The sequence below is a fragment of the Nipponia nippon genome, unplaced genomic scaffold (genome assembly GCF_047370975.1).
Source record: "Nipponia nippon isolate SJK-2023a ecotype South Korea unplaced genomic scaffold, ASM4737097v1 scaffold_10, whole genome shotgun sequence".
NCBI classification, from domain to species: domain Eukaryota; kingdom Metazoa; phylum Chordata; class Aves; order Pelecaniformes; family Threskiornithidae; genus Nipponia; species Nipponia nippon.
Genome location: NW_028262291.1, coordinates 20,773,267 through 20,790,151, shown reverse-complemented (window position 1 = coordinate 20,790,151; position 16,885 = coordinate 20,773,267). Strand labels below are relative to the sequence as shown.

The 16,885-nt window shown below is 48.9% G+C and overlaps 1 protein-coding gene across 2 annotated transcripts in view; it reads right to left on the bottom strand.

Annotated features, from left to right (window-relative positions):
- Window positions 1-16,885, bottom strand: part of HRAS (HRas proto-oncogene, GTPase) — a 46,007-nt gene that overhangs the window by 11,477 nt on the left and 17,645 nt on the right. For both annotated transcript variants that reach the window (XM_087745884.1, XM_087745883.1), the window contains exon 2: window positions 336-489. In XM_087745884.1, coding sequence (XP_087602010.1) covers window positions 336-446 — 111 coding nt within the window. In that variant the 5' untranslated portion in view covers window positions 447-489. The remainder of the gene's footprint in view (window positions 1-335; window positions 490-16,885) is intronic.

The window sequence follows — 16,885 nt, the reverse complement described above, 5'->3', positions numbered from 1 at the left end:
GTCCCAAACCTTTAACCCCTCCCTATGCTGTCATCTCATCAGAAAGGAGGACTTCTGTGCTGCCTCTCAGCCCCTGCCTGCTTCTGCCCACTTCTGCTGCTTCCCTCGCCATCTCTCTTCAGCAGACACTGCCGTCCTTCTGCAGGATGCACAAGTCGGTCACTGTGACCTCCGAACACATGCAGAGCAACTCAGAATAGCTCTACGAAGCAGAGGAAGATCCCTGCTCAAGTTCAGACTTGAGACCAAGCCGAGCACCCTCAGGGTTGGAGACAAGGTAGAGAAGAGCAAGAGGAAAATGCAGACAGACAGACCCCATGCCCAGAACTGCTTACCTCTATCGTGGGGTCGTACTCATCAACGAAATGGTTCTGAATGAGCTGTATTGTCAAAGCACTCTTCCCAACACCACCAGCTCCCACCACCACCAGCTTATATTCGGTCATCTTCCAGCTGACCCCAGCTCAGGACTTCCAGGAGCACCACCACCTGCAAGGAGAAACACGGCCACCGCATTAGGAGAGGGGGTCCCTCCCTGTCGCCACCTGCTCTGCAGTGAGGCTGAGTGGTCAGCCCCCCTTTTCTGCTGGGAAAGGTGGAAATCTGCAAAGCACAGCCTCACTCCTTGGGTATTGAATGTTCCCAATGTTTCCTGCACATCCCAGGAGCACCCAAATGCTGCAAGGTAGAGACACTGAGGTCTGGGATCCAGCATGCTGTAACACAGAAACAGCTAATTCTGCAAGGCAGAGGTGAAGGGACACACCCCTTAAGGTTTTAATGGTCTTTTAAGCTGCTTGATTTCAGTAGGGGTTGAGGATGGGACAAGGTAAACCCACTTCACTGCTATTCTGGATGGCAAAGAGCCACACCTCACCCCTCCACATACGCTGTTAGCTCCATGCCTTCACCCTCAAGGCTGTGTTAAACCTCAAACCACAAGGCAGGCTGGAGATGGTGGCACATCCACACCGTCTGCCTGTCCTCCAGCAAATGATGCCTCCCACTGTCCTGGCCATCACAAGTGGGAGTAGCATGGCAGAAGGGGCACCCCTGCTCCCACGAGATGAAGCTGGCATACCCCACAGGCGAGCAAGAGATGCTATCATGAAAGGTGCCAATTGGGTATGATGATTAGGGTCAGGACAAGCATACCACACTTCTGCAGCACCATGTACTTGCCATGGCCCTCTAGCAAGAGAAAATTCATTCCCCTCCCCCCCGACCTCCTCCCTTAAATTTCTTTTCCAACTCCACTGAGAAAGAGGAACTTTAATTCAGGAAGATTACAAAACCCTGAAGGTTTAAATAGAAATCCACCCTCATTGGACTGCAACCCCTGCCCACTGAAAGTCACCCCAGGGTCAGATACTCATCCGCAGCCATCATCTGCGAGCTCTGGGGAAGCCACCCGAAACACAGCAAGCAGCGGGAAGACGAGCTCACAGTTCCCCTGGCCAGTCGCCATTCGACGCAGCCTGCGACACCATTGCACCGGGATTAGACACTTCCCCCCTACACCTCGGACAGTTAAATTACTCCACCCTCCTCCCTGGGCTTGCCAGCCCCGCTCCCAAAACCCTGGAAGCTGGTACAAACTGTGCCAGCAAAGGCCACTCTTCTGATGCATTTGCTAATGCAGCAAAGATCTAATGGAAAGGAGGGCAGAAGTTTCTGCCTTCAATCGCCACCTGAATGCAACCTTAAACCACTCAGACAGTTCAATCACCCGCTGGAGCTGGGCGCAGTCAGACACAACTGCCTCTTGCCATAGCCCTTTTCTGAGCTGCTGTCTCGGTAGCGGGAAGGCAAACAAAGCTTGTGCCCTTCTCAGCATCCAGGATCCTGAAGAAGGGAAAGGGAGGGGGTGCAAAAGAGCAACCAGAGCACAAACACAATGCCAAGCGGGACCTCTCGTTGCTGTGCTGTTCTTCACTGCTGAAGAAGCTGAAGGTCGTTAAACATAGTGGAAAAGTGGTGATGGTGGGAGAAATGAGGTGCAAACAATGTGATACCCTAGGTTCATAACTGAAAGTGCCACTGCTTCCCAGAAAAGTCCAACGTGCCTCTGTTCTGGTGGCCAAGAGATGCAGGAAGCAAGGCTACAGGAGACAATCTAAGTGATCAGACTAATTGACTGTGCACACGTTGCTCTGCTCGATTAATGTACACCCTCAACATATATGAACTTCTCACATACACTGCTTTTCAGGGACAAGATCCCCACCCCAGGCTTCTCATCTCTCGGATGGGAAGAGACGTTCCCACGAGGGATGCTGATAGGCCGAAATAGGGACTGAGGAGCAAACGCTGACTGTCTCCACCGTCACTGCTGGCCAGGAGGGGATCACTCCTGCAGCAGAACAGCTTCACAGCTGAACACAGAGAGGTCTTGAGGGTCTGAAGAAACTCTGCAACCAGCTCCCACCTTTCATACAGAGCAGGGAGGTCTGCAACCCCTAGCAAAACACACAGCTGCTACAAATAAAGGCCTGCAGTGGCTACAATGGACCTTGCTCTGCAGCTGGTGCTGAGAGTAGCTGCCACGATGATGCTCAAGGGGAACTGCACAACTGCCCAGGTCTATGGGATTTGCTAAGGCAGTGAGAAAAGCCTAAACTCAATATGGGGAGAAGACATGAGTCCTCAAGGAGGGGGTCATCCCTCAAGACCATCCCAGTGGAAGGCACTGCTTGGCCTATGGAAGGCACTGCTTGGCCTATCCCTTCAGAAGGCCCCCAGCCCACACAGCCACACCAGCCTCCTGGTCCACACAGCAGCTTAATGGTCTTCCCCTGCTCTGGACCCCAGCTGAGCCGCTGAGCTCCACTGCACAGCAGAGGGGCAACCACACACCAGCAAGCCCTGCACATCACCACCCCAGCCCAGAGCTGTGAGCTCTGGCTCCTCCAGAGAAACACAGACCCATGTCTCCCTGCTCTGCACCCACCCAAAAGGCAGGGGAAATGAGAGGGGTGAAAAAGCTATTGCTCCCCACCACTCACGGCCAGCACGCGGACAATTTACATACAAGAACTCGGCAACATTGGCGTTTTCTCACTCACACCATACCTAGAAGGTGCTGGCACCTCAGCTAACTCTTCACCACTCTGCACACCATCCTCACCCCAGCAATGGCAGGAGAGATTCTGCAGCTTGCAGAGGATGGTGGGTCCAGCCCACCCGACTGTTTCATACCATCACTGCAAAACGTGTCCTAATGTAGAGTGAGAGTGTGGGGAATGATGGACAGCTCTGGGTGTGAGAGCTGCCTGAATTAATATGTGCTAAAAAAAATCAATGTTCAGACAAGCTAGTTTCCTTTCCCAAAGGATCCATGATGCAAGCTCTTCACAGGGAGCGTGCAGACCCAACCACTCATCAGAGCATGTGCAAATGCCACAGGAGAGGGAGCCTGGCCAGAGGCTGTGGGAAGAGCGGGGATTTCCATATGGCTGAGCTTTGTTACAGAGTTGGGCATCTGGTCTTATCCCTAAGTTGACCTTACCAACACCATCTCATAGCTCCCCATCACGCTCTTTGCTCCTGAACACGGGAAAAGCAAGGCTGCTCATCGATGCACGCACAGGTTTTGATGCAGGGGTGGCTGTTCCTCAACGCCACATGAACATCACCACCACTGCATGGTTCAAGGAACAGCCAACCCAAAGACAATGTTTCTGGCTCTCCTAAAAAACAGAGGCAGGGAAGCGAGAATGGGGCTCCTGCCAGAGAGATGGTAACAGACAGCCCAAGTTTTCACGCTCAGTCTGGGGACACACGGGACGGATGTTTACAGCCTGTTCGTTGTTGTGAAAGCTTCTCCTGATGTGAGGACTTCCAGAAGAGGATAAACAAGAGTTTCTATTTCTCAGCAGCTAACGCAGAGCCCAGACAGAGCTGACCACAAAATAAAAGAGGGAAACACAAAAGCACAGCCTCCCGGGTCCCACGCTGAGCAGGAACAGCGCTCTTCCATCCTCTGCAAGCTCTTCAAGATCTGAAAGCCTGACTCAGGTCACCATCTGGTGTTTTCTCTGCCTATCCAAATTTATCACCTCTGCAGTACTCAACTGTTGCACCCCCCCCAAAAGCCACAAAGGGCTGTCAAACAAATAGCTGAGCACGACGGTGAGGAGAGCTGTCCAGGTGCACCGTCCAGGAAGAGGAGGGCTGGGATCCGCGTGCCAAGCCAACAGCCCCAGCATGGAGCTGGAGCTGCCACTGCTGTATTTCCTGACCTCATGGATTTTCTCCTGTAGCAAGAGGGCTTCTGGCTTGCATTCAAAGCTGTCTAGGAAAGCCTGGCCGAGTGCTTCCACCTGGCAGCAGCAGCTGCTCCCAGCCTGGTAGCCGAAGCCACACAGCTCCAGCAAACGAGAAACATCTGCCAGCCTTGTGCAGGAAGCCGGGAGCCTTGTGCAGCAAGTGCCCAGCCCCAGTGGGCACCAGCATCCTACCTCTGTCTTGCAGGGAGGGGATGAAGGTGTAGGTGAGGGCAGAAGGCAAATCTCCTTATCTTCTCCCCTGCTTGCGCATGATGGGCAGCACAAACACTTTGCCGGCAGAAGCAAGGACCAAGACTCTTGGCACAAGCTTACACCGGGCTAAGACCTAAAGCAGGTGTAGGCATCAAGGTTACAGGTGCTACCCAGAGACCCAGTGGTGTCCTACAAAGAACAACATGATGTTCTTCACGGTCCCTCTTCTCCAGCACAGAGCTTCATCTGCAGGGGGAGAGGTGCTTTTGAGGACCTGACTGTGAAACTTCCAGAAACTCACTCAGCAGAAGCAGAGGTGAGGAACTCAAGGGGCTTGGCCCCATCAGTACATCCCATCACACCACCACAGTTTCAAGAAAAGGTCCAGTGTCAAGCAAAAGGGATTTGCAGTGGGTTTCCAACACATTCACCATGAGGGAAGTTCTGACACCCTTCCAACAGGATCACTGAAGGAGCTTTCTGTGTCCTCCCTTTCCTCCCGTTGCCTTGTTTCTCCCCCAAGATTGACACCAAGCCAACTAAACAAGCCAAGAGACAGATTTTTACACAGCACTGCCGTCCTGAGGCCAGCCATGACAGAAGTTTTACAACTGTTCATTACTGAACATTTACCCTCTACCTGTCCCTCGCGAGTTTCTGCATTTAAAGGCATCAGAAGTCAGTTTCACCTCTCCAAATCTCTTTGGACACGTGTCAGATTGGGCACCCTTTCCTCCAAAAGCCCTGTCCACAGGAACCGAGAAGCCCTTAGACCACAAATGCCACAGTGTTTGATTTTATTTCCCTTGGGCAGAGATGCCCTTCAGGCAGAAGTGTTCTGCAGTCCTCTAGGAGAACAACGCTCATCTCTACCTTTTACCGGCAGTCTACCATGCCCACAAGTCAGGAACCTTGCTCGGTGATTTTAGAACACGGACAAGGCAAACCTTGCTGGCTCATCCTGGTGACTGTCCAGGCTCCTCCATTTGCTCATGCACAAGACTGTCACCAACATCACAAAATACAGCCTCTGGAGGGACCAAAGGAACCTCTCCAGTGGTGTGAAATGCCACCTTTTGTTTTCACTCAACGGTCAAAATGCTGATGTTTTCTGTGGCCTGCCCAGCCTGAAAGAGATTAGGGAAACGAGGCTGGCAAGCTGATGCTCTATTACGAAACACAGCCTATCCAATGCTTCATTTAATTTACTTGTTGCTTTTTAAATTAACAAGCGGGCCACAAATCTAACCCAATGTGCTTGTTGTTGGCTTGCTGGCTGCAGACCCTTAAACTCAGACAATGCAGCCCACAGATGAAAAAAGAGAGAGGGATGCCGAAGATGGAATAAAAGTCGCAAATGGTGGCCCTGCTTCGGAGAAATGACTTGGAGATAATAAATGTCTTCTATTAAGTAAAAAAAGAAAAAAGCGTAAGAGGAACAGAATGGCTTCTTGCATCTTCTCCAAGCTCTTCAAGAACTGAAGGAACAGTCTCTTCCCAAGAGACTGAACACAAAAATATTGCAGAGGAAAAAAAGAAAAGAGGTAAGGAATGACATCATGTAGGAGGCTCAAAACACAGGCACACATTCAAGGAGAAACCTGGAAGAAAGATTAGCAGAAAGCTGTGGGCAGGTTCAAGGCACAGGCAGGTCTGGAAGAGAGACCTCTCCACAGCAGCCATAAACATGTCCCAGCAGCAAGGTGCAAGCCATGGTTTTGCATGAGGTCCTGAACAGGCATGGACGGGTCCCTGCGCCGGGCCCAGCCCTTGCACAGTTTCCAGTTGAAGCACCTCTGGCAACACAACCCCTCTGCCAGCGACTACCCAACCACAAAAGGCTTGTGAAGTCCCTGCTCGTCTTCCCTCCTGTGCTGGTTTTGGACGGGATAGAGTTAATTTTCTCTACAGCAGCTAGTATAGGGCTATGTTTTGGATTTGTGCTAAGAACAGTGTTAATAATACAGGGATGTTTTTGTTATTGCTGAGCAGTGCTTACAGTCAAGGCCTTTTCTGCTTCTCACCCCACCCCACCAGTGAGTAGGCTGGGGGTGCACAAGAAGTTGGGAGGGGACACAGCTGGGACAGTTGACTCCAACTGACCAAAGGTCTCTTCTCCCAAGTAACAAGTGATAGGACAAGAGGAAATGGGCTCAAGTTGTGCCAGGGGAGATTTAGATTAGGTATTAGGAAAAATTTCTTCACAGAGGGAGTGGTTAGGCATTGGGACAGACTGCCCAGGGAAGTGGTGCAATCACAGTCCCTGGAAGTATTCAAAAAACATGTGGATGTAGTGCTTAGGGACATGGTTTAGAGGTAGACCAGGCAGTTAGGTTAACAGGTTGGACTCAATGATCTCAGAGGTCCTTTCCAACCTCAACAATTCTATGATTCTATGATATTCCACACCATATGACGTCATGCTCGGCATATAGAGCTGGGGGAAGAAGAAGAAAGAGGGGGACATTCGGAGTTATGGCGTTTGTCTTCCCAAGTGATCATTACACGTGATGGAGCCCTGCTTTCCTGGAGATGGCTGAACACCTGCCTGCCGATGGGACGTAGTGAATTAATTCCTTGTTTTGCTTTGCTTGCGTGCACAGCTTTTGCTTTACTTATTAAACTGTCTTTATCTCAACCCACTTTTACTCTTCCGATTCTCTCCCCCATCCCACCAAGGAGAGAGTGAGTGAGCAGCTTTGTGGTGCTTAGTTGTTGACTGGGGTTAAACCACAACACCTCTCCAGAAGAGATGGAAGAACAAAAGAAAACAAGATAGTACCATCCTCACCAAAGCTGCTGCCTATTTTCTCTTCCCTGATGGAAAGCTGCGCATTCACCAGCTGTTAGCAGTAAGCGGGTCCGGCTACGCTGTTCTTGCTTTCCCTCTCAAATAATAAATATTCTTAATAAAGCTCTTTGTTGCCAGCTTACTCTAAGAAAAACAACTGGTAGGCAGCTATGCCTAATCCACCCAAAACAGCAAACAACCTACACAAGTCAGTAACACAATAAATCCAAAGAACAAACAGCTACCCTCTTGGATGAAGAAACTGCACCCCCAGCCAATATGGGCCACCAAAATTACTACACTCCAAAGAAAGATTAGCAGGCCCCTTGTCTCAGGAGCTTATAAACCGGGACTGCTCATGCCCATGTCTCCACCATCATGAACGTGGCATAGGGAGCAGCACGCCATCAGGAAACTCTGGCAGGTGCTGGGACGTGCTTGCGAATCGTGGTGGGATCTTCACCTCCCACCATCACCACTCTACCCTTCTCCCTGAAAGCAAAGAGCCCATCCCACCATAGTCTCTGCAGAAGAATCAATCTTCCAAGCTAACTTCCACAGCGAGAAAGCATGCTGCTCTACAGGTTACTTGCTGCCAGTCCATGGAAACATCTGAAGGAAACAGGCAAGCAAGTGATACGTCCCACCCCACTGGTGAACACAGACCCTTAAAAAAAAAATCACAAGCAGATGGGAGAGACCACCTGGGCTAGCACCCAAGTCACTAGCTGAAAACACCAGTTGTCTGCATCTGGCAGGGCCAGCAGTTTGAGGAAATCAAAGACAGTTTTTAAATTATGCCCATGATTTATGATCTAACGCTTAAGTGCTGTTTGAGAGTCTAGATGAGCAAGAGCAGCCTGTGTAAGGAAAGATGTGACTGGCGTTTTGTCTAAAAGCCTAGTAAAGGTGGATGCATGAAGGCATGAACACACCACGAAGCAGGCTGGAACAACAGAGGACAATTAAACAAAAACTGAGCTCTTATCTTGCAGTCAGGACTTAGGACCTGGTGTTGACTCTGCCAACGCATGTGAGAAAGTGGTGTGGGGGAGGAAAAGCTCTCACTGCTGAGATGCAGAAGACTGCAAATTGCCAGGGCTCCTCCACTTTCATCTCCTCTCCAGCCTCTCAGGGCCGAGCAGGTGGTTCAGAGGCAGACGCTTCCCCGCCTGGGCTGGCAGCTCTCCACCTCACCCTGGAAAAGAGATGTATCCTAGGCCTCCCAGCCTTTTTCAGAAAAGCAAATGAAGAACATACTCTGTGCAACAGAGAGGCCAAGGCGGAGCTCAAGAGGCAGCTTTTAACCTTCCTCTGCATTAAAATCCCTTTTATATTCTATAAACATAAATGGGTGGATGAAAGGCAGCGTGATGTACCTTGAGCATATGAAGAGATGGACAGGTACCCAGGAAAGTTTAAAATAAGACCTACATTATAGGCGATAATAACTATAACTGCTAAAATGTGTGGTAGGCAACCACAAACCCAGGCTCTGAGGAATCTCTTGACTTGCTAGACTCAGTACCAAATTGTATTGATTTTCCCACAAGATATAAGGCACAATGAAGTAGAAACTTGGACCAGATGAGTATAGAGCACCAGTGTAAGCAGATCTCTGTAATTATCAGAGATTCTCAGCTATTAACAAGGACAGAGAATATCAGGCTTTGGGGCAAATGCTGCCCAGTAATGGGGTGGGATTACAAGAGATGCTGTCTCCAGGCTGGTTTCCTAAGGTATCTGATGCCTTCTGCCTGCCTCTCTTGCTGATGAAAGGAGCAGCCACAGGCAATCCGCCAGGGAAAGGTACAGCCTCTCCCGGGTCCTGCCATCACGCTACGGCAGGTCACAGCCACCTGGCTCTCTGTTGCAACAGCATAAGAAGGGACAAATTCAGATCTCGCCACCGAGCTGCAAGAGATGGAGCACCCAGTGCTAGAGCTGGGTGGGGGTGGTGGCCATGCATGAACAGAAACACCATCCTCCTCGTTGTATAGACAGGTAAGGGGGTGCAAACAAGCCATGGGACTAGCCCAAAGTCATCAGTGGGTGGTAAAGCTGGAAACTAAATTCAGGCAACCTGACTTCCCATCCAGGGCCTTCACATGAGACAAAAAGCTCCCAGCAGAGGTTTTGGATGGGAAAGCCATTGGTCTCCTGCTGGGTCTTTGTGTTGGGCTGTCAGAGCTGGCAGCTCTCCCCCCCAGCCCAGCTGCCCTGGGCAGAGATGGCTGGGGAGGCAGGGTACATCAAACGGGAAAGCCCGGAGTGCTGTAAGAGGCTCTCCAATTACCCTAATGAAATCACAATTGGGTCACAGGTGCAGGTGGCCAGCAGAGAGGTGGATGCTCTCATGAACAGATAAGCAATGGGAGATGCAGGTAGGGCTAGGAGCAGAGGGGCAGGCTGAGCACCGCTGCCATTTTCCCCACTTGAAGTCCAGCTACAAGAAAGGGGGAAGCCACTGGTATAAGGTGGCCTTGTACATCACTTAAGAAAAGGGCCAGTCCCAACCTGAGCATATCGGGCCAAAAATACCGTATCCTATAATCAAGAAATGCATTGCCCCTATGAGATTTCCTTTCTCCTCTCCCTCCGCATCCTTCCCTGTTCCTCCCAAACAACCGCTGACAGGGAAAAATTAGGAAGCTGGTTTCAGGAAACACATCCAAGCCATTTTCACTGAGAAGAATTTGCAATGGAAATAGGTCTGGCTGTTCAGCTTCCTGCTTGCTTTAAATCCTAACACACATGTATTTTTACAGCAAAGAAATGAATAAGGAAACAGGGTATTTGCAGCTGGGAAGTTTCCAGAACTGTTTGATAATGCTCTTAGTTTTTAAAATTTTTTCTTTTAACATTTAATGGATAAGAAACTTCTTAAAAGGCCAGGTTTTGGAGCAAAATAATATTACAATAGTATTGGTGAGCTCTGGTCTCCAGGAATGAAACAGTGCATGCAGCACATGTCCTCTCGCACTACAGCTGCAGCAGAAAGGTCCAGACAACAAGCCAGTGGCATTGGGATCGGGTGGAAAGAGGTGGAAGCTGTTGGCCAGCAGCAGAAGAGCAGACAAATGAGTATCTTGGGACAACAGAAGTCCTGTCTCCTCCTGCCCATGCAGCACTCGCCCTCTGGATGGCTAACCAGTCCTGCAGAGAAACAAGGTCCTCTCATCTGGGGATGGCTCAAGTCCCCTCTCACATGTGGTATATCACAGGCCACTAATCATATCCTCCAAAATTTTATCTTTTCCAGGGAAAGGTGGTACAGCATCTTTTTTTCCCCACATTTTTCAAGACAGAGGGTAAAGCAGCACAGGTGCAATAGTGTCATCTCCGTGGGCTAGTTGTGGGTGAGGGACAGTCCATCTTGGGATGAGGGAAGATGACTGTTTTCCTTCTTGCCTTTCCATTCCCAATGGGACACTAATAAAAAGCTGCTCATGCAGTTTGTTCAAAGACAGAGCTCAAAGGAACAGCTTGAGTGACCCCAAACAGCCAAAATCAGATACTTCCAGAGTGTCTCCTTTATTAGTAAGCCATTTAATTTACATGATCAAATATAACGATCATCCTTCTGCATTCATTTAGCCCTTGCAGTGCCTTTGCAGGCACACACCCTTATTTATTAGCAGAGCAGGGACAAAGGGGAAGAAGATATCACAGCAAAAAGCAAACTTGCAGGGCTCGCTTTAGCAAATCTGGGAGAAGGAGCTGGTGAAAATACATTAGAAAAGCAAGCAATGGGGCATCTTAGGGAGCCAATGACAAGGGGGCAGCAGGAAGAGGAGATAAGAGGAAGCAAGCAGGCATCTGCTGCTGGGACCCCATCCCTGCTCTCCTTCCCACCGGGACACATTATTAGCAGAGTGACACAATGCTGTCACAAGCATGAATATGCATCAGTCATTATGCAGCAGATATTCAGGGGCAGGCTGCTGATTTATGGACCCAGCAGCTGCAGCACCAGCCAGCTGCAACCTAGAGGGATGGGAACACTGAGCATGGCTGGCAGAGAGGTCTGGAGAAGACCTCCAAACCCAGCCCTTCAACAGCAAAGCCAAATGAATTCGTCACAATGAGGTCTGAAGCCAGGCAGAGCCAACCAATGCACTGTGTGTGCGATACTGAGCAACCATCACACAACACTGACAGAAACAGAGAGGTCCAAAGGTTAAGGTGTGAGATTTAAGTTTGGATCAGCAGACTTTAAGTTTGGGTCCTGGATTACCCAAACCTCACTTTGCTGCTCATGGTATATCTCAGCCACAATAGCCTTGTTAATGTAATGCTCATGTCCCCTCTCTCTGCAGCAGTCCGGATTTTAAAAAAATCCAAGTGATGTTGCTGTGGGTGCGTTATTTAAATGCATCACTGTCCCAGCACAGACCTGCTGCAAATAAGACTGAAGACGTACAGATTACAGCTCTCCATACTGAAAAGGGAGGAATCTCCCTCTTTTGGCTCTGGAGCAACAAAGGGACATTGCAGAGAGACTCATCCTGCCTGTCTTGCAAGTGTCACAGCATGGATGCCGAAGACATGCTCCTTCAACTCCAAGTAGCGTCCATACAGGTTCATATATCCCACCCCTGGGAACACACAGCGTAGCAGATCAAGGAAGTAGTAACTCCACCCTGCAACAAGGAACCCACAGCAATTAAGTGACTCGCTGATGGTCACACAGGAAACTTATGGTAAAGCTGGGAATTTCTGCTCCCCCATGTTCAAGCTTTTGCCACAAGACTGTGCTTCTCATCAATGGCCACGGTTGATTACGCAGGGGACAGAAGCACAACGCCTACTCCGTCACCTCTGTCGCAGCCCCCAGCATCTGCTGGCAGACCTGCACAATCAGCAGAAGCAGGGGGGGGTTTCCTTCCAGAGCTTCCTTGGGAGCCCACAGCAACGACGACATGCAGGATTTGGGTGGGCTCGCAGCCAGCATCCACAGGCACACTAGGGCTGAAAAGAAACCACAGAAAAGCAAGACACTAAGCCTGTTCGAGATGTAGCTCCACCTCAGCACCCGAAGCCTGACAAGCAGATTAACAAATAAGCAAAGCCTCCGAGAGCAGCAGAGCCGTTGAGGTCCCTCTAATAACGCCTAAAGGCTAGGTGTACCTAACGGAAATCTTGAAATCCCTTAGCTGATCCCCAGTCCCTCAAGACATCCCTGGTAGAGGCAATGAGCAGACCCAGATCTGGCCTTGGCGCTGCACTTGACGTGGCCATCAAGCTCCGGAGACCTTTCCCTACCTCTTTGACTCAACTTAGGTGTTCCTCCACACAGATCAACAATTGATGGAGAAAATGGCCACACAGGGCTCTGATCCTCACTTGGACCAGCATAACAGCACTGGCAAGTGCTCCCTCCAGTCACAGTAACCAATTTGCTTGTTTGAAAGAGGTATGGATATGAAGCATGCTGTGCCCTGAGCCGCAGGGATGACAACTCGCTGTGGAAAAGAGAGTCAGATTGTTCATTAAGCGAATGGACAAAAAGATGCAAGGGAACTTGGACACACGCTCCCAACTGCAAACAGAAAGAAGAAAACCTTCAAGTCTTTAGAGAGAGAATGTCTTTAGTAGGAAGAGAAGTCAGCCAGAGACCAGCACCTGCCCACAGTTGGTACCACCCTGGCAGGTAACTGGTAAACAGCAGCTGTGTCTGGTTGCAACACCCACAGACAGGATTTCACCCTGTTCTTCAGCACCTGGTTTCTCCTGAGAGTACATGAAGAAAGAGACCATGCAAAGTACAGCCCAAAACATCTGCGGTGTGAGCTGGAAGAGACAGCTTGGGGAAGGTAAAACGGGGCAACATAAGCCCACAGGTGCCCTTCTAGATGAAGCGTCCTTTTGTCAGGCATGGCAATGCACCTCCATCACAGATCAATCTCTGCACAGCAAACTCCCCAGGCAAACCCCAGGCAGCAGCAAGAAAAGATCATGCACATTGAGGGGGGGGCGGGGGGGGGAAGGAAACAACAAGAGAGGAAACAACAGACTTTTGAACTGTAATGCGCTGTAATTACTGTAATATAATTTCATTAGGGCAGTGTAAGTGACAGCCAGGCATCAAAGGTGCTGTAGGGGATTCTCATGTAGCCCAAAACCTTCTTTTACTCTTTCCAGTGGAAACCATCTGTGGTCCAAGAGCAGGGTCTCATCCTGCCAGATGTTCTGCAAACAAAAAAGGGGGCTCCTACAACAAAGTTTCCACTTTGGAGAATTTCTTTCTTTTTAACTCTGGTTGCCCCTGCTGTCCATACAACACTCAAAATCTTTAACTTCTGAAGCCACCGACTTCCCTAACACCTTGCAGCAATGAGGTCCCCAAGCTATAAACTTCACTTTACCAGGCTTGCATATATGGCTTCCCATTTTCTTTCCCAGTGTCCAGCCACTTCCCACTAGCCTCTCAGACTTTCTGATCCTGCTGCCCAAGCACAACTCTGCAATGCTGGGGAAGCACACATTGCAGAGACATTTAAAAAAGAAACACAGCAGTATTAATTCGATTTATTCTTGGACTTTATAAGGCTCATGCAAACAGTTCTGTATTTGGCCTGGAAAAAATATAACCACAAAAGGCAAGCCTAGAACTTCAAAGCTGACTTCTCCTGACAGCCCTAAGCCACTGTGCATATGTAATATGGACAAGTCGTAAGATTTTTTAGTTCCCCAAAGGAAGGGAGACAGCCCAAGCTGAGGAGTCAGAACCAAATGCATGAGTCCCAAAACTGAGATCTAACCTTGAAGGATCACCTTAAGGAAAGGGTAAAAAGTAGAGTCCCTGCAGTGAAGCCACTAAAGCCAAGACAGTCAACACTGGCTGAGGATCTCACTTGGTCTGTTTTAATTTTCAGCCTTAGCCCACTTGGAGCACTTATCCCTCTCAGCATCTTGAGACAGCAGCAAGGTAGACTGACATTTCCTGGGAAAGGAAGGGTTAAAAATACACCTTCATTCAGCCAGGGAAGCAGAGAGAGTGCCTACAGCGCAGCTATAAAACTCAGCAATCATAAAGCAGAAGGAAGGAAGGAGGTAACCGAGTTGTTTCCTCCTCCCTGGAGATCTGGCTGCCATGAGGAATTGCACATGGTGCTGGTGGGTGCTGGCACAGAGAACCTGCTCCTGGGATCAGCAGCAGAGTGTCCTCCCAGGACCCTCTACTAAGAGGCACAAAGCATCCCCTCCTTTCCCCTACCACTGGCTCCTAAGGACATGCAGAGCCTCCCTAAGGAGTTTCTGCAAGAGGGGTGACAAAAATAAGCCTGCATGTGTTATATAGCAGTCTCTGGGTTCATCCATCCTAGTGGACGTGCAGGCATCTGTTAGACAATGCCTGGGGACCACACCGGAGGAACTGCTGCAGCAAAGATCAAGCTCACTCATGGTTCTTTGGCTTTGGTTTAAAATATAATAAAACAAAACCTGAACCTCCCTTCAGCCCACTGGGAAAAATCCAAGTATCTGCCTTCAATCTCCCAGCATATAATAATAATACTACAACTTTATTATTATAAGTAAAATATGCTATTAGATTGGGGGGGGGGGGGGGGGGAGATCTGTTACATGACCTACATCACCCTGCAATCACCAATTGCTGGGAGCATTTCATGCTATCACCCTTTGCCATCAGCCCTCAGCCACCAGCAAACCAGTCCTGACCTTTTATTCTATTGGTCACCACTGCGTTCAGCATCTGCCCTCACCAACACCAGCAAACACACAAGAACTGAAGCTCTGATACTTAAGCCATGCTTTCTGGAAAGGGGGTTGAAAACTGGACCTCAGGGCATCAAAAACCTCATACAACTCTCTCTCTGGCTATGGCAAATACCACTAAAGGGGCTCCAGGCAGGGCTGGTGGGACAGAGATAGGATGTGCACCAAAAGACCACAGTCTGCTACATGCTTGCTCAGACTAGTGGCTGCATGCCTCTTCACACCTTCAGGCTTCTTTTGATCTGTTATTAAAAATATGAATCGTAACAGCTATGAAGTCGCTGTTCAAGTGGTAGGAGTCTGGTCCTATGCGTGGCCTGGGGTTCCTCTCCAATTCTGCTCACCGACAAAAGCTGTCCATGGTGCCTTTGCTGACCATTCAAGACTGCAAGAGTGCTTGAGTAATGATAAATGTCGCAAAGCTATTTGGACTTTTTTTCCTTCCCCCCATTGTTCGGAAAAAGCAAGCAAGAAAACAGACAGGTGACATGAACCGGCATGAACCATTCATGAACCGGTGACATGAACAGTTAAAGATGATCCAGTCTAATCAGATGATGCAAACTTCCTAGCTCTTGTCACGACACGATCTGTCTTGTGAGCTTTGAGTTGGACTCAGAAATTACTCATAAGATATGGAAATGATCCCCCTGAGGAAATAGTCACTAGGAACAACTACAGAAAGTCTTTACTTTTGAACAAGCAGCTCATTCAGAGTTTTGGTGGGTTTTGGTTTTTGTTTTGTTTTCTTAAAGGGAGCAGAGAACACCAAAGTATCTGCAGTCAGGGGCTCTACTTCATGGCTCCATTTCTCCTCGAATCCTTGGTAGGACAAAACGTTCCTTCCTTAGAAGAAGAAATTCAGAGATTAAGCTTGAACTCTGAATTTTTACAGTCTTGCCAGTATTGTGACATCTCAAATGTGATCGCGTGCTTTCACAGGAGCCTGGTGGAGAGACAAGCCACCAGTGAGATTTCAGAAAGGGGTGATGTGCTGATAAAGCCTTCCTGCTTCATCTGACAGCAGCGGAGCTCACCAGTGCTGTTTCTCAGGGCTCCTAAGGCACACACAGCAGTTTCTCACTCTTGGACGTCATTCACACCTACCTGGAAATAAACTGCTGCTTGATCTCCCCCCTTAAATCCTCTTATTTTCAGAAAGCAACTCCCTGAGGACCATGTGTCCCCCTACAACGAACCTTCAAGGCCACGGTGTCGTAGAGTGGGTACAATTCCCACATAGCTCTCATTGTTCCCACACAGAAACTTTAACTGAAAAAATAAAATTAAATTAAAAAAATGAATCAAATGTTTGCAAAAAGCTTTTTTAAAAACAGAAAAAGCCCATGGAAAACCACCAGCTCACATGTCAAACCAACCAGCTTTAACCTGAAACACTACTTAAGCAACAAGAGATGCTGCAGTGTTTCGTACAGTGAGTATATCAGCACAAGAGGAAAATTCATACTCCAATAGCAAGGAAAGCATTGAACTCTGAAAGCTGGAGTTTGTCAACTTACCCTCACAATCCATCCTTAAAAACTTAGGGTAAAGGTTGTCTCATTCTAAATTAACTTCCTCCATCAGAGGCTGATTAGGGTCTAGGATCTGGACTCAAACACCTACTAATCACAAATATTTTATCACCTCGTATAATGATTTTTGCCTTTCACCTGCACACCCAAGATAGGACAGAGAGGGTATAAGACCTGCATTGAAGAAAAGTGTATTTGAAGTTAGTATTTCTTACCCAAATGCAGATCTACCATAAAGAAGCTGTTCCAAGTGGTGGCTGCCATTCCACAGGCTTCATTTACCCTTACTTCCACATATTTTTGATCAAACTCAGGACATACTATGTCAACTCAAACAG